Consider the following 18,151-nt stretch of genomic DNA (forward strand, 5'->3'; position numbering starts at 1 on the left):
GGCTGCAACCTCCCCTGCATGAGGATGAGGTGGAAAGCACAGCCTGCCAGTGCAAACCCAAATACGGGGTGCAACAGCTGGAAAAGAGTAATGGCAAGCTCAGTGACATCTCAGCCATCTTAACCAGTGGGGCTCCTACAGAACCCCACACACAAAGCTGTCCCTGGCAGAAACTGGGAAGGGGTGCATGTGGAAATGCTGCTTTCCCTCCATTGGAGGTCCTTCCATTCAGGGATACAGCAATCAGGCTAGTGCAAGGAAGTACAATTTATACACCCTGTGCATCAGCAAAGGGTGATTTTTGCCCCATAATCTACTGTCAGATTACACAAGCAGACAAACTGCATAATGCTGAATACTCACATGACACTCATCTTAAAACATGCAGCCATACTGGTAGTTACAGCAACAAAAAGGACTTCACTGAAATGCTAGTGTGTGTTCCCATGGCTCCCAGACAGTGTCAGCCAGAGCAGGCCTGTTCCCCACTCTGATTTCCTCCCACCTCAGCTAGTGAGGGCAGACCTACCCACCTCACAAACCAAAAACGACCCATCTCCCAACTGACCACTCGGACCAGGTGCAAAAGGAAAACCAATCGCCACACAAGCACCCACTCCACAGTCAGAGTATGCAGGTCACGCGGCTGCTGTTGTGATGAACACTTGGCAGTATGGGAGCCACATCCGGTCAGGATGGGGTGCGAGGCTGGGTCGTCGGAAAGTATTTTACCCTCCCCATGTCGCATGGACCAGCAAAGGAAGGACACTTTAGGGAGGGCTTTTGTTAAAATTTTCAGTAAAATGTTGGCTGCGCATCACTGGATTTCCTAATCAAATGGGCAGCCTGAGTTTCCCTTAAACTAGGGGCACTTGACCTTTGTGATACTAAGGGTCACGTTGCCGGTTTGTTAGGAGCCGGGGGGGAATGTCTAACCAGCATATAAAATCATATGGACCTCTTGTGACAAAATAAATGACCCAATTATTTCTATATGGACTCAACCCAGCCTGCTGTATCGAAGCAGCTCAAATTTTGATTCCAGTCTGATTGTTTGGGCTTATGCTCATCTCTTTTGGTATCTGTATCTCCTTGCCAAGTACCAGTCTGTGACATTTAGCTCTGCGTAGAAGGATGGTGGGGAATTATGCTGACCAAGGCAGAAGTCTGATAGAAATACAGCCCTCCATCCTGCTCCATGCCATGCAGAGCAGTGGACAAGCATTGCTATCTTTTGGGATGGTGCAGCCTGTTCCCACTGGAGCACACTGATCCCAGCTCCTCTCTGCCCCTTCCAACGTCTTTGGGACATTTTGTACTCCTTTTTGGAAAGCTGTGCTAGGGAGCAGGAACAATCCAGCCTTAAGGATCTGATCCAAGGTTCACTGAAGTCAGTGGGAGTCTTTCCGTTGTCATCAATGGGTTTTGGATCAGCTCGTCTGACTTTCCCAGCATTGAAAATTGATAGGAGGTCAGCAATGATCAGTTACAAGGAGAAGGTAATGGTGGGTTACATTTAGGGCTCTGGGGGCTGCTCATTTTGCATCCCCTGCCTAAGAGGCAAGGTCTCTTGTAGGACACATTACTTACTAAGTAAGGCAAAAAAGTAATGAGGCAGCTTTCAGAGTTCACCACTTCCATATTATGAATGCATTAGTTAAAATACTGTATAGATCAGCATTTGCAATGAGAATAGCCAACTTGGCTTTTATTTATTTATTTATTTATTTATTTTTAAAATGTATTTTATTACCTATTTCAAAGCCATGAGGCCCAGTTTTTCTCTTACACAGATGTAAATTAGGAGTGACTCAACCAAAATCAAAGGAGTTGCAATGCTGCAAAACCACTGTGAGGTCACAATCAGGCCTATAGTGTTACCCCTATATCACATTTTGAAACATTTCTTTTGGCTTGTATTTAGAGTTGGCCCTTAAGGAGACTGTCATAAGAGATATATGGTCTGGGCAAGAGGCCAGTTTACTGTCTGGAAGGAAAGCGAGGACTCCTATCAAAGTAGAACAGGGTTGAATGAGGGTTTTTTTCCAGGATATTTTGTAATTTTGTAAAGTTTTGTAATTTTGAGTTATTTTGTAACATTCCAGAAATACAATAATATTGCAGGGAAGTCTGCTGCCTGTCCTAGCAGAGAATAGAATGGAAGAAGCTGATGGCAATAACCTTTCCTGGAACAGCTGTGATCACAACTGGCTATATGTCAGGAAAAATAATCTTGAAAGTTTCTTGGAAATTATAATTGGTTTGTTAGCAGAGAGAGAAGTCTACTATACAGCAGAAGTTCCTAAACTATTGGGGCAACTCTATCCATTCAACATACTAAGGGTCTGAACCCATTGATGTTGATGGCAAGACTCCCATTGCTTTCAGTGAGCTTTGGGTCAGATCTTAAAAGACCTCATTTGTAGCACCCAGTAAACCCATGGTCTCTTGTTCAGGTCAGCTCTCATCTGCCTGGGAATCTGTGCTTCTCCAGACTCTGCTCTTACAGTTACTAGACTGGAGTTTGAAGCAGACCAAGCACCAAGAGTTAGTGCTCACATGGCTAGGTAGATTCACAGATTCCAAATCCAGAAGGAAGCACTGTGATCATTTAGTCTGCCCTCCTGTATAACACAGGCCATAGAACTTCCCAAAAAATAATTCCTAGAGCAGATCTTTTAGAAAAACATCCAGCTTGATTTTAAAATGGTTAGTGATGGAGAATCCACCACAATCTTTGGTAAAATGTCCTACTGGTTAATTAACTTCACAGTTAAAAATTTACAACTTAAGTTATTTTCAGTCTGAATTTGTTTAGCTTCAACTTCCAACTATAGGATTGTGTTATACCTTTTTCTGCTAGACTGAAGAGCCCCTTATTAAATATTTGTTCTCCATGTAGGTTCTTATAAACTGTAATCAAGTCACTCCTTACCTTTCTTTTTGTTCAGCTAAATAGATAGACTCAAGCAGCTCAATATCTATAAGGCATGGTTTCTATCATTCTAGGTTTCAGAGTAGCAGCCATGTTAGTCTGTATTCGCAAAAAGAAAAGGAGTACTTGTGGCACCTTAGAGACTAACCAATTTATTTGAGCATAAGCTTTCGTGAGCTACAGCTCACTTAACGGATGCGTACTGTGGAAAGTGTAGATCTTTTATACACACAAAGTATGAAAAAATACCTCCCCCCATGCCACTCTCCTGCTGGTAATAGCTTATCTAAAGTGATCACTCTCCTTACAATGTGTATGATAATCAAGTTGGGCCATTTCCAGCACAAATCCAGGTTTTCTCGCCCTCTCCCCCCCACACAAACCCACTCTCCTGCTGGTAATATCATCCTAGTGGCTCTTCTCTGAATCCTCTCCAATTTATCAAAACCCTTCTTGAATTGTGGGCACCATAACTTCTATCAACAGTATTAAAACTGTGGTCATACCAATGCCAAATACAGAGGTAAAATACCTCTCTACCCTTACTTGAGATTCCCCTGTTTATGCACCCCAGAATTGCATTAGTTCTTTTAGCCAGTGTCGCACTGGCAGCTCATATGCAGCTGATTATCCACCACAGACCCCTGCTTCCCAGGATAAAGTCCCCCATCATGTAAGTATGACCTACATTCTTTGTTCCTAGATACATACATTTGCAGTTACCCATATTAAAACACATGTTGTTTGCTTGTGCCCAGTTTACCAAGTGATCCAGATTGCTCTGAACCAGTGACCTGTCCTCTTCATTATTTACCACTCCCACAATTTTTGTGTCATCTGCAAACTTTATCAGTGATGATGTTATGTTTTCTTTCAGGTCATTGATAAAAGTGTTAACTCGTGTAGGGCCAGAAACAGATGCCTCCAGGCAGGGCCGGCTCCAGCATTTTTGCCCCCCCAAGTGGCAAAAAAACTTCAAACTTGCCGCCAAATGGGGAGGCGGAATCCTGCCCGCCAAACATGGAGGTGGTGTGATGGTGCAGCTGCCGAATTGCCCCCAGCGACCAAAGAAGAATCATAGAATATCAGAGTTGGAAGGGACCTCAGGAGGTCATCTAGTCCAACCCCCTGCTCAAAGCAGGACCAATCCCCAATTAAATCATCCCAGCCAGGGCTTTGTCAAGCCTAACCTTAAAAACTTCTAAGGAAGAAGAAGTCGCGTCCCCGCTGCCGAATTGCCGCCGAGTGCGAAAAGCACTGTGACAGAGTGGCCACCGAATTCCTGCCGCCGCCAAGGGCGGATTGCCGCCCCAGAGCCCGACATCCTGCCGCCCCTTTACATTTGCAGCCCCAGGCACCAGGTTGGTTCGCTGGTGCCTGGAGCTGGCCCTGCCTGCAGGACTCCACTGGAAACAACCTGCTTGATGATGATGCCTGATTTACGGTTCCTTTGGAGACCTATCAGCTAGTTTTAAATCCCTTTAGTGTGTGGCATGTGTAGCAGTGGAGTGCTGGAGTTTAGCAGATAACTTAAATCATTAAAATAGGGAGAAGGAACCTAGAATACCAGTGATAAAAACTACCACTAGTTGGGAACTACTTCTTTAGAGTTCATCAAAAAAAGTGAAGGGCCTTTGTGAATACTGACAGGAAATCCTAGTCTTTGAAATTGTCTCCAACAGGGCTTTAACCTGCTAGACTGTGCATGGAATTTGCAAAACTATTCTACTCAAGCAAGGCTCATGAGGAAGCTGGGGCATGCCTACCTGCAAAGAACCTGGACAGAGTGACTGTACAGAAGCCTAAGAATTATCGTACTTGACCAGATCTGTGGTCCACCTAGTCCAGTGTCCTGTCTCTCACCAGATGCTTCAGAGGTAAGTACAGGAAACCCTGTACCAGGCAAATATGGGATAATCTGCCCAGCAGAGGGAGCATCTCCTCCTAACCCCTCTAAGGGCTTGCTTTCATGACCGGGGTAAGTCGACCTAAGTTACGCTACTCCAGCTACATGAATAATGTAACTGGAGTCGACGTAGCTTAGGTCGACTTATCCTGGTGCCTTCACAGAGCTGCGTCGACAGGAGATGCTCTCTGATCGACTTACCTTAATCTTCTCAGGGAGCTGGAGAGTGCTCTGCCATTGATTTAGCGGGCCTTCACTAGACCCACTAAATCAACCCCTGCTGCATTGATTGCAGCAGTGTCGATCTCCCGGTAGTGAAGACAAGCCCTAATAGTTAGAGACTGGTTTACGCCCCAAAACATGAGGTTTTATATCCTTTCTAGTACTTTTTTTGGTATCTCATAAAATTACTATAGATATTCCTGTTATCCATATATATATATATCTCCCTCTTTGAATCTTGCTAAGTTCTTGACCTCAACAACATCCTGTGGCAATGACTTCCACAATCTGATTATGCATTGTCTAAAAAGTATTCCCTTTTATCATTTTTAATTTGCTGGCTTTCATTGAATGTCTCCTTATTTTTGTGTTATGGGAGAGGGAGATCAGAAGTTCCTGATCTACATTCCCTATGCCATTGCATAGTAATGTGAACGTTTGCTCCACATATTAGTTGAGGTGAGTCCACACTCTTGACCTACAAATATTTTCAGATCCCACTGGGGCTTGAAGGAAGAGCAGTTTCTGTTAGAGGTTTGATGTGGTTGGAGGCCCTACAGAGATTGTTACTATTTCTTTCCTTAGTTTTTAGTGAATTTAATGCTGGTAAAAGGATTTGAATTGATGGTGCAAGAAATTAAGGAACTGGCATTTATAAAGCAAATACGGAGCTGGGTTTTCCTTATTGCTCAACCAATATGCCTCTTCTCTTATCTATAAGAACCATCTCTAAGGCCTGGTCCATGAGAAGTTTCACCAATGCAAATTCCTAATGCACTTGAACCAATTTAGTTCTTGCTAACATACTAAATTAAGCAAAACCAATTTAAACAAGGTTTAAGCCAGTTTTAGCAAGATAGAAACTGGTTTAAGTGCATCTACGTTAGGGGTTTGAACCAGCGTGACTAGAGTGATTTGAAATCAATGTAATTACGATGGTGCAACTTTTCTAGCCTAGACCAGACCTCACTGCTGAGGGGCTATGTCAGTGGAGACTCCACCTAACACACCTCAGAAGGTAACAATTTTCATTCACTAACATGATGTGGCTGCTGTCAAGAGAGTGAGCTAAGTGTGGAAGGTGTCATATGCCATTACCAGTCTCCTGGGTCCTGGCAGCTGTTCCATGAGAGATTTGCTTGGCTTGTGAAATCTTTTGGGTTGGGGAAGAAGGGAGGTAATATTTAATTGTTAGCAGTTCTGACATGGATTAGGTTTGACAGCTTGAATTAGAAAGCAGAGTGATAGGATGCAGTAGAAAGATGTTTTTAGCTGGTATCTAGACAAGCCTCTCTGCTGGAATGTGTAGAGAGAGAGCTGGATTGCTGAGGGGGTTAATCCTCTAGGGAAGTTCATTTGTATTGCTAGACACTTTATTCTTTTGTTTTTAGTTGGGTGAGAGGAGCCTTGAGTACTGACTACTTTAGAGCATTATTGGCTCTGCTCCTTTGATGTAACAAAAGAGCCTTTGTTGTCCGTGGTCGTTCCATCTGCTTACACCAGGTTTGGATTTGGCTCATATAAATAAGGAGGGGGGCAATAATCTCTTCCCCTCTCTTCTGCTCAGAATAAAAGTGAATAACATCAACAAAGAGTAGCAGTTTGTCCAACATTTTCAAATCTTGTACAGAGTACAGCTAAGGAGGTAAAATGCTATTTTTCTGAGTCTACCTCAGTGCTGCTCCAAATGAAGCTTACGTTGGGGCTGGAAGCCTGTTCTGTGTGTTAGAAGGAAGCAAGCTCAGGCAGGCAAGATCATGCTTTCACACAAGTCAGAAGAAAATACACTACCAGAGGCCTCTCCACCCATACAATCCTGTTGTGTCTGTGGGGGAGGAGGAGCCCAGCCAATTATAGTATCCTCCTAGATCCTGCTCTCTCTGGTTAGGATCAGGGGAGTGAGCCAGTCACAGGCCCTTCAGAGAAATTTGGGGCCTACCCCATCCCATTCCATTTAACCTCCATTCCTCCCCAGTTACAGATGTTCGGGGGGGGGGACGGGACGGGACCCTGAGCTTGGGGCCCTGGTACAATTGTCCCCTCCAGAAAAAACATTAAGAAACCCACGTCTAAAGGCTGTAGGCATATCTGATCTGCATTAAAAACTCTTACCAGCTTGGCCCCTGAACCTACAGTGAGTTCTTTGCTTGAAGATCCCTGCTGACTTCAACAGGGCTCTGAGCAAGAGGGAGGGAATCTGCCTACATAGAGCTCATTGCAGGATCAGGGCCTTAAATAGCAAAACCAAACAGATATTTTTCCTGCTCCTCCCTTGCAGTGTGGTATACAAACAAAATACAATAAAATATAATAAATCCTAAAAATCAAACAGATAAAAGCAATAGAAAAAGATGAAAGGGGCTGGGGGAAGGTAATAAAAATAGGGCAAAATGTTCAAAAGCTTGGACAATTTTGAACATTTTATCCATCACAACTAATAATGATCACAGGGGAAAACCACCTTTGAAATAGAGCCTTGAAATGTCTCTTCAAAATAGGAAGTGGCAGATCAATTTCTACACCCAAGGGCTCACCAAAAGCCAAAACATGGCCACCTGAGATATAACAGAGGGATCCCCTATGGCCCAGTCTAAGCAGGAGATTTATACTTGTGTAATGAAAATGTGTGTCTATGCCTGGAACCTGAATTTATCCTTGCATCCACACTGCAGCAGTATAGTAAAGCAGTGCTTCCCCATAACCTGGGATACCTTCTGCAACTATACCTAGCCCAAAAGATTGTCAGGCTTAAATTTTCAAAAGTAACTAGTGATTTGGGGTGTCTTGAATTTTGGATTCTCAAATTGAGACATGTTAAAGAGGCCTGATTTTTCAGAGGACTAGTGATCAGCCCTCAAGTTGGGCATCCAGAATCACTGGTCATTTAAAAAAAATTGGGTCCCAGTTTTGGTCCTGGTGAATGTGTTGAAATGTGTGTCATCAGAAAACGGCCATTAGGCTTGATTCTGCTTTCACATCAGGCTTACATTGTTGTAACTTAACATTAACTTCAGTGAGTTGCTCCAGATTTACATTACTGTAACTAACTGAGAGCAGAAGAAGCAGAAGTTAACCATATGTTCTTCTTTGTGGGCGTAATGTATTAGGTCTGTTTTGTGTCAGCCATAATGTGCTGCACTGAATATGATTCCTTCTGAAGTATGTTTAATCTGTGCATTTCTTTACATTGGAATAATTTATACAGATAGCAACCCTTTGGGGCCGGGAACTTATCTTCTGATGTATCTGTAAAATGGCTAGTGTATTTTTGTCACTAAATACAATCACAATAATAAAGTGGGTTGCCCCCGACAGTATTTTGGAGATCTTGCCTAGCACCAGAAGGATGGTTGTGTGGCTTAAAAAGACTGGGAGTCAGGAGAAATGCATTCAGTTCCCACCTCTGCCACAGACGTCTTGAGTGAACTTGGGCAGTCATTTATCCTCTGCATCTCAGTTGCCCATTTGTTACATAAAAATCTGGATTCTGTTCCTGATTGCTCCACTGACCTGCTGTGTGACTTTTTGGATCAAATCACTTCACCTTTCTGTATCTCTGTTTCTCCTTCTCTCCCCATGACTACACTTAAAAGCTTACAGTGGCACAGCTGTATGACACAGCTGTGCTTCTGTAAGATCGCTTGTGTAGCCGTGTTATGCTAATGGGAGAGAGCTCTCCCGTCGACATAATAAAACCAGCTCAATGAGCAGTGGTAGCTATGTTGGCCGGACAGTGTCTCCCACCAACTTAAGAATGGCCAAACTGGATCAGACCAAAGTCTCCATGTAGCCCAATATCCTGTCTTCCGACAGTGGCCAATGCCAGGTGCTTCAGAAGGAATGAACAAAACAGGTAATCATCAAGTGATCCATCTGCTTTAACCAGAGGTGCTGACTTTTATTTTTCCTGGTGGGTGCTCCACCCCTGCTCCACCCCAAGGCCACGCCCACAATCTGCCCCTTCCCCAGAGGCCCCACCCTCACTCCGCCTCTTCCTGCCCCAGCTGTGCTCCCTCCCTCCAGCCCCTCACCCGCCAATCACTGCTCTCTGCCCTCCCTCTAGCACCTTCCACCAGCCGCAAAACAACTGATTGATGGCCCTGCCAAACAACCATGGCTGGTGTGTGCTGAGCACACCCTATGCTTGTCACCCAGTCCCAGCTTCTGGTAAACACAGGCTAGGGATGCCATCCCATGACACAGCACTGCTTATGCCAGCAAAATGTAAAACGAAAAGGAGTACTTGTGGCACCTTAGAGACTAACAAATTTATCTGAGCATAAGCTTTCGTGAGCTACAACTCACTTCATTGGATACATTCATCAAAATGTATGCCACTGGGGGAGGGGGGGGAATTGTCTCACCCCTGAGCGACAAAAGTTTTGCCGGCATAAGTGCTAATGTAGACATGGCCTAAGACTGTAGCTCTTTGGTGCTGGGACGGTCTCTTTCTACATATTTATACAGTGCCCAACACAGTAGGCTCTGATCTTAGTTGGGGGCCTATGGGCACGGTAAGAAAAAGAATGCTTCCTTGTGTCACAGGGGTGTTGTGAGGCAACCAGTGCATGGATTCCTAGTATGGAAAGTGCTAGAGACGTGTTAAAAAAAAAAAAAAAAAAAGTCTCGTGAGGAAGACAACTTCCTCTAGGACCTAGGGGAAGCCTGAGGGGGGGTGGTGTGGTCCCCTGCGCAGCTGATGGACGGACAAGCTGAGCTCTGAACCACCGCGTTAATGAGAACCAGGGCGAAGGCGCTGGAAGGGGCTGAAGAGCGAATGGGTTGGGGATGCCTGTGGGGGCCTCGGCACGAAGCCCAGATGAAGCTCTTCAGCCGGGCGCAGCTGAAGGGGGGCCGGGACCCGGACAAAAGGCATCGTGCTGAACGTGAAACCTCTTGAATCCGACCTCTTCGCAGCGCTGTTCCCTGCACGGCAGCGGCGGCCACAGCGCCGGGGGCTAAGCCCGGGCGAAGGACCATCCCCACGAGCATCTTCCCAGCAGGACCCACGCGTGGGAACGTGGAGGGTTCCCGGGACTGCTAGGCGGGGGGGCTCCTCGCCCCAGGTTGCCCCCTTGCCCCTCCGCAGGCAGGGACGTGGGTCTGTCCGCACGCGAGGCTCGGTGCCTCTCCCTGCCCCTCTCCCTTGGGGCGGGGAGAAAGTCCCTTGGTTAAAAGGAGAAAACTCGCGGCTGCGGGAACGTGTCTCGGCCCCCCCCGCCCCCGCAGACGAGCCCCCCGGGGGCGCTTTATTTTCCGCTCTTCTCCAGCAAGTGGGTGCCTCTGCCCCACAGGCTCCGGGACGCGGGATCTTCCTCGCCCGCCCTGGCGGGTTACAATGAGGTCAGAAACCGGGACTGGGGGTGAGCGGGGGCGGGGGGGGGGCACCACAGACACGGCGGGAGGGAGGGTGTCCTGCATGGGGCTGGGGTGGAAGCACAGGCGAGGGGAAGAGCTGGGGTGACAAGGAGACGGTCCAGCTCTGGGGAGGGGGGGAGGGGGTGTTTCCTTCCCTGGGGAGTGTCAAAGGAAACAACATAGATGGGGGGTCGTATGTGGGGGAGTCGGGCTGCACTATTTGGGGAAGGGTGGGTGCTTGGGGGCATTAGGAGCAAAATAGCCCTGGGGGGAGCAGCTGCTGGGGGTTGGCCAGTGGGGGGGGCACCTCTGTGAGGGGGCGGCAGAGACAAAGGGGGAGAGGAGTGTTAAGGAAGCAGCACAGACGTGGGGGGAGGGGGCCGGGGGAAGCAGCACAGACGTGGGGGAGGGGGACGCTGCTGTCCTGGGGGGGGGTGTCTGGCAGGAGAGAAGCGGCGCTGGCATGCGGGGGGCGGGGGGGGGGGGGGGGGGGGCTCAGGACACACAGCCGGAAGGTATCGCTGCGAGGCAGATAGCACCGGTCCGCCATGGGGGAGGGACCCCTGCTCTCTAGGGGGGAACATGGGAGGGGGTCTCCTCTGGGAAAGAAGGAGGCGTGAGGGGAAAAGCAGCACAGGCATGGTGGGGAACAGTTCAGATTGGGGCTCCCCCCTGGGGGTGGGGAAGGGCAGGAGGGGATCAGCACAGCCATGGGGGGGGGTGGTTGGGAGGGGGCTCCCCCCTGGGGGTGGGGAAGGGCAGGAGTGGATCAGCACAGCCATGGTGGGGTGGCTGGGGGGGGCTCCCCCCTGTGGGTGGGGAAGGGCAGGAGGGGATCAGCACAGCCATGGGGGGGGTGGTTGGGAGGGGGCTCCCCCCTGGGGGTGGGGAAGGGCAGGAGTGGATCAGCACAGCCATGGTGGGGTGGCTGCGGGGGCTCCCCCCTGGGGTTGGGGAAGTGCAGGAGGGGATCAACACAGCCTTCGGGGGGGTGGCTGGGAGGGGGCTCCTCCCTGGGGGTGGGGAAGGGCAGGAGTGGATCAGCACAGCCATGGGGGGGGGCTGGGGGGGGCTCCCCCCTGTGGGTGGGGAAGGGCAGGAGGGGATCAGTACAGCCATGGGGGGGGGTGGCTGGGAGGGGGCTCCTCCCTGGGGGTGGGGAAGGGCAGGAGGGGATCAGCACAGCTATGGGGGGGGCTGAGAGGGGGCTCCGCCTTGTTGGGGGGAAGGGCAGAAGGAGAGCAGCACAGCCATGGGGTGGGAGGGGATGAGCACAGAGATGGGGGTGGGGATTTTCTCTCTCCTGGGGGCAGGAGGCGGTGGAGGGGCGGGGGCTGAGCACAGCGATGGGCATGGAGAGGGGTTTGCTCTCTGATGGCAGGAACCATTCAGGGTTTATCATCCTGTTTGATTTTACACAGAGGTTGAGGTTTTTTGGGGGGTTGGGGAAGGTGAGGATATAATCCAGGGAAAGAGGGGAGAGCCCTTGCCTGGTTTCCATCTCCCCTCGGTGGGAGGTGCAGGCAGAAACCTGTGGGCCTGTACCGCAGAGGAGGGGCACTGAATAGCAATACTAGGAACTGTACCACAGGGAACAAACCTGCCCTGGCCTCTGCTCCTAGGACGTGAGAGGAGGTGGTGTGGGCATTCTCACTGCTCTCTTTGGCATATAACCTCTTTTCCAATGTGTCTGCTCAGGACTTGGCATGAAGGTGATGAATAAGGGCTAAAAGCAGAGTTAGTTCCCAAGGGGGTGTGAGAGAGCTGTGCTTAGAAAGGGCAGGTTTTGTGGGGCCAGGGTAAGGGTCCCTGGGCTGACATCATGTCCAGTCAGGTCAGTTTGATAATACTGCATTGGCATGACAAGCTACACATGTTTTGCAAACTGTAGAAGAGACAGATCTCTGTCCGGGGGGTGGGGGGTATTTTCTGTTCAGGGCCGGGTTTTGTGCTGCTTTAAGGTGTTAATCCCCTGTGTTTAGTCAGACCTGGCTTTAAACCTTTCAAGGGTACATTAGAATCCTCTGGGGTGGTCAGGACACCAGATTATGGACACTACAGCCAGCCAGAGGGAGAAGTGGGAGCTACCAGTGTTCTTTACTGCAGAAAATCAAGCCCTTTCTTATAACCAGAATAAAGTGTGCGGGGCAGGGTGGCAACATAGATTCAGCCCCATGCCTATAGCAGTGAGAATTGCTGCATTTCCCATGTTTACTCATGAAGGGTCAAGGATCAGTTAGTTTAATATGTCCTGACCAGGGGAGGGGAAAAGGGTAACTATCCATGCTAAGGATGGATGTGTGTCCTGTTCTGTGACCTTGTGCATTTTTGCAGGGGACTAGGCTAGCCTGCTGGTTTCTCAGGGCCATAGTAATGGCTGAAGTTGGTCTCTGGGAGCCCGCTGCAGGCTCATACTACCTTTCTAAAGTGGTGTGGAATCAGTGAGTCAACCCCTGTCTGGGTCCTCTGCCTTTGCTGGGGCCTGTGCTGAGGCCAGCAGGATGGGGAGCAGTGGCTCGGCACTGAAGGTCTGTTCTGATCACCGAGGAGGCATCAACTGGCTCAGTCTGAGCCCAGACGGGCAGCACCTGCTGACGGGCAGTGAAGATGGCACTGCACGTCTCTGGAGCACTGCAGATAGCCAGTGCCATGGCCACTTCCAAGGTACAGTATGTGTCCCTTTTATCTAGGTTCTGAGTTCAAGTACAGTTTATTCTAAGGTATGGGACAAACCTGACACAGCATGTTCCATCTTCTCCAGTCTCTGGAGCAGGTTGAGTGGCCAAATATCGTGCTTAAGAATCAGTAAGAGTAATATTAACTAGAAGCTCTTTCATCCCAAAGCAAGTTACAAATGTTACCGCACAGAGGAATCCCTTGGCCTCTGGAGTAGAACACAGCAATTTAACTTCTGCTTCCTCACTGCAGTCCTCAGCTGCTCACCCAAGTGTAACTGTTTTTTTCTTTTAAAATCTTCACTTTTTCCAGGAGACTTTTTTTTTTATTCAGAACTTCTTGACCTTACAGTTGAGAAACAGGCCTCAGTGAACAATGGGATTTTCTTCAGTAGAACAAAACATTTCCATGTGTCTAATGCAAACTGCTAGGCTTTTACTTCTGAAATTGTTTTTGCCTGTTTAATGAGATTTACATCTTCGTACACAATCCCTAGACTAACCTCAAAACGATTAAAGAATGCAGAAAGCCTGCAGGAGGGGATTGTGAATTGAAATCTTGAATTTCCAGTGTAAAAGCTGCCCTTTAGATAACTTCCTGCATACCCCTTTAGGATTATAATTCTTTTTCAATCCACTCAATAAGGGTTGGGTGTATTCACAACCAGGCCTACTTACTGCTAGGGTTTGGGGCTCTACCCACGCATAATCTCCCTTAAGGATGTTGGCTAGTTTCAAATCTACATGAAACAGTTTATCATATTTAATGAAAAAAATCATATAAATTTGGTGTTGTGAAAGTCACCATATTGACAGCCCTCTGCCAACAGAACAAACACCACTGCAAGCTTCACCCACAACATAACCAAGGTGCCGCAACCGTAACCCATCAGTGAAGCCTCATCTACAATGAGGTTTTTGTGAATTATTCACTGTTACTCTAGTACATGATGGTCAGAGCACTATTTACTCCTGGGGGAATTCTGTGCCCAAACATTAAAAATTCTGCTCAAAATATTTCAAAATTCAGCATATATTATTATATTATTATATTATTAGTCAAAATAACACAATATAAACACTCCAGTTTCAATTATTTTGTTAATTTATTTTAAAATACCTGTCAATAAGTATATCTGTAACAATATAGGTTTCAGAGTAGCAGCCATGTTAGTCTGTATTTGCAAAAAGAAAAGGAGTACTTGTGGCACCTTAGAGACTAACCAATTTATTTCAGCATAAGCTTTCGTGAGCAACAGTTCAATTCATCGGATGCATTCAGTGGAAAATACAGTGGGGAGATATATATACACAGAGACAATGAAACAATGGGTGTTACCATACACACTGTAACAAGAGTGATCACTTAAGGAGAGCTATTACCAGCAGGAGAGCGGGGGTGTGGGGGGGAACCTTTTGTAGTGATAATCAAGGTGGGCCATTTCCAGCAGTTGACAAGAATGTCTGAGGAACTGGTGGGGTGGGGTGGGGATAAACAAGGGGAAATAGTTTTACTTTGTGTAATGACCCATCCACTCCCAGTCTCTATTCAAGCCTAAGTTAATTGTATCCAGTTTGCAAATTAATTCCAATTCAGCAGTCTCTCGTGGAGTCTGTTTCTGAAGTTTTTTTGTTGAAGTATTGCCACTTTTAGGTCTGTAATCGAGTGACCAGAGAGATTGAAGTGTTCTCCAACTGGTTTTTGAATGTTATAATTCTTGACGTCTGATTTGTGTCCATTTATTCTTTTACGTAGAGACTGTCCAGTTTGACCAATGTACACCCATTGTTTCATGTTCTCTGTGTATATAAATCTCCCCACTGTATTTTCCACTGAATGCATCCGATGAAGTGAGCTGTAGCTCACGAGCTTATGCTCAAATAAATTTGTTAGTCTCTAAGGTGCCACAAGTACTCCTTTTCTTTTTGCGAATACAGACTAACACGGCTGCTACTCTGAAACCTGTCATTATGCAAGGCACTGAATTTAGCTGTATGGAGTGGAAATCTATCAACTTCATGAAAAAACTCATACAGATACAGACAGACATCATCTTTCTTTCCAAATGCAAACAGATGGACATCATACCAAAAGGACTGAAGGTAAAAAACACACCTCTAAACAACATACTAACCCCAGAGAGCTTCCTACCAAGACTACAAAAAGAAGGATTCCAGGTGGACCCTTCCTGAAGGTCGAAACAACAGACTGGACTTCTACATAGAGTGCTTCCGCCGACGTGTACGGGCTGAAATTGTGGAAAAGCAGCATCACTTGCCCCATAACCTCAGCCGTGCAGAACACAATGCCATCCACAGCCTCAGAAACAACTCTGACATCATTATCAAAAAGGCTGACAAAGGAGGTGCTGTCATCATCATGAATAGGTCGGAATATAAACAAGAGGCTGCTAGGCAGCTCTCCAACACCACTTTCTACAAGCCATTGCCCTCTGATCCCACTGAAGGTTACCAAAAGAAACTACACCATCTGCTCAAGAAACTCCCTGAAAAAGCACAAGAACAAATCCGCACAGACACATCCCTGGAATCCCGACCTGGGGATCTGCTACCCAAGATCCATAAACCTGGAAATCCTGGACACTCCATCATCTCAGGCATTGGCACCCTGACAGCAGGATTGTCTGGCTATGTAGACTCCCTCCTCAGGCCCTACACTACCAGCACTCCCAGCTATCTTCGAGACACCACTGACTTCCTGAGGAAACTACAATCCATTGGTGATCTTCCTGAAAACACCATCCTGGCCACTATGGATGTAGAAGCCCTCGACACCAACATTCCACACAAAGATGGACTACAAGACGCCAAGAACACTATCCCCGATAATGTCACGGATAAACTGGCGGCTGAACTTTGTGACTTTGTCCTCACCCATAACTATTTCACATTTGGGGACAATGTATACCTTCAAATCAGTGGCACTGCTATGGGTACCCGCATGGCCCCACAGTATGCCAACATTTTTATGGCTGACTTAGAACAACGCTTCCTCAGCTCTCGTCCCCAAATGCCCCTACTCTACTTGCGCTACATTGATAACATCTTCATCATCTGGACCCATGGAAAAGAAGCCCTTGAGGAATTCCACCATGATTTCAACAATTTCCATCCCACCATCAACCTCAGCCTGGACCAGTCCACACAAGAGATCCACTTCCTGGACACTACGGTGGTAATAAGTGATGGTCACATAAACACCACCCTATACTGGAAACCTACTGACCGCTATTCCTAGCTACATGCCTTCCAGCTTTCATCCAGATTGCATCACATGATCCATTGTCTACAGCCAAGCTCTATGATACAACTGCATTTGCTCCAACCCCTCAGACAAAGACAAACACCTACAAGCTCTCTATCAAGCATTCTTACAACTACAATACCCACCTGCAGAAGTGAAGAAACAGACTGACAGAGCCAGAAGATTACCCAGAAGTCACCTACTACAGGACAGGCCGAAGAAAGAAAATAACAGAACGCCACTAGCCATCACCTTCAGCCCCCAACTAAAACCTCTCCAACACATCATCAAGGATCTACAACCTATCCTGAAGGACGACCCATCACTCTCACAGATCTTGGGAGACAGGCCAGTCCTTGCTTACAGACAGCCCCCCAACCTGAGGCAAATACTCACCAGCAACCACACACCACACAACAGAACCACTAACCCAGGAACCTATCCTTGCAACAAAGCCCGTTGCCAACTGTGTCCACATATCTATTCAGGGGACACCATCATAGGGCCTAATCACATCAGCCACACTATCAGAGGCTCGTTCACCTGCACATCTACCAATGTGATATATGCCACCATGTGCCAGCAATGCCCCTCTGCCATGTACATTGGTCAAACTGGACAGTCTCTACATAAAAGAATAAATGGACACAAATCAGATGTCAAGAATTATAACATTCAAAAACCAGTTGGAGAACACTTCAGTTTCTCTGGTCACTCGATTACAGAACTAAAAGTGGCAATACTTCAGCAAAAGAACTTCAAAAACAGACTCCAATGAGAGACTGCTGAATTGGAATTAATTTGCAAACTGGATACAATTAACTTAGGCTTGAATAGAGACTGGGAGTGGATGGGTCATTACACAAAGTAAAACTATTTCCCCATGTTTATCCCACTCCCCCCCACTGTTCCTAAGATGTTCTTGTCAACGTCCAAGAAATGGCCCACCTTGATTATCACTACAAAAGGTTCCCCCCAACCCCCCTGCTCTCCTGCTGGTAATAACTCACCTTAAGTGATCACTCTTGTTACAGTGTGTATGGTAACACCCATTGTTTCATGTTCTCTATGTATATAAATCTTCCCACTGTATTTTCCACTGAATGCATCTGATGAAGTGAGCTGTAGCTCACGAAAGCTTATGCTGAAATAAATTTGTTAGTCTCTAAGGTGCCACAAGTACTCCTTTTCTTTTTGTAACAATATAGACAACAAAAAAGATTCAGGAAATATTTTTATCAAATAGATTCCTTAATAGGCATATTAATACAGAACTTTGAGTAATAATTCATTTAAACTACAATAAAGAAACATATTTCGAGAGCCCTGCTTGGATCTGCATCTGTGTATCTGCGCTGTGATCCACAAAAGTTGTCTGTAGATATCCACAGATATCAACGGATTTGCATGGCTTTACTTACTGTGGCCTGGCTGAGGCTCTGAGGCACACCCCTCCCGCACCAGAGCCGGGTCATGGAGAGCCACGTGGGCAGCTGTGGGGAGCTGTCATGGACCCTTCACCTGACTTTGGCTGGGCAGGGAGCCTGGGGGGCAGGGACATGGCTGGGGGCTGCTGTCAGTCCCTCCCCTGCACCACAGGCAGGTGGAGGGTCTGCTGCAGCTCCCCACAGCTCCCCAGGTGGGCTCCAGCTGGCCTGGCTGTGGGGAAGGGTGGGTGGGACCTTGGTGGGAGAAGAAGAAGGGAAGGAGGAGGGGTCCACCCCTGTGAAGAGTGGATGGGCGAGGCCCCTCCTGGTCCCCTGTTCCAGTGCTACTGGTCACTGCTGCAT

At 47.4% G+C, this 18,151-nt stretch overlaps 1 protein-coding gene across 2 annotated transcripts in view; it reads left to right on the forward strand.

Moving 5' to 3' along the window:
- Positions 1–9,767: 9,767 nt before the first annotated feature.
- WDR86 (WD repeat domain 86) overlaps positions 9,768–18,151 on the forward strand; it is a 50,030-nt gene continuing 41,646 nt past the window's right edge. For both annotated transcript variants that reach the window (XM_073334633.1, XM_073334634.1), the window contains exons 1-2: positions 9,768–10,406; positions 12,756–13,085. In XM_073334633.1, the coding sequence (XP_073190734.1) occupies positions 12,923–13,085 (163 nt within the window). In that variant the 5' untranslated portion in view covers positions 9,768–10,406; positions 12,756–12,922. The remainder of the gene's footprint in view (positions 10,407–12,755; positions 13,086–18,151) is intronic.

This window comes from Lepidochelys kempii, chromosome 2 (assembly GCF_965140265.1).
Source record: "Lepidochelys kempii isolate rLepKem1 chromosome 2, rLepKem1.hap2, whole genome shotgun sequence".
Lineage (NCBI taxonomy): Eukaryota > Metazoa > Chordata > Testudines > Cheloniidae > Lepidochelys > Lepidochelys kempii.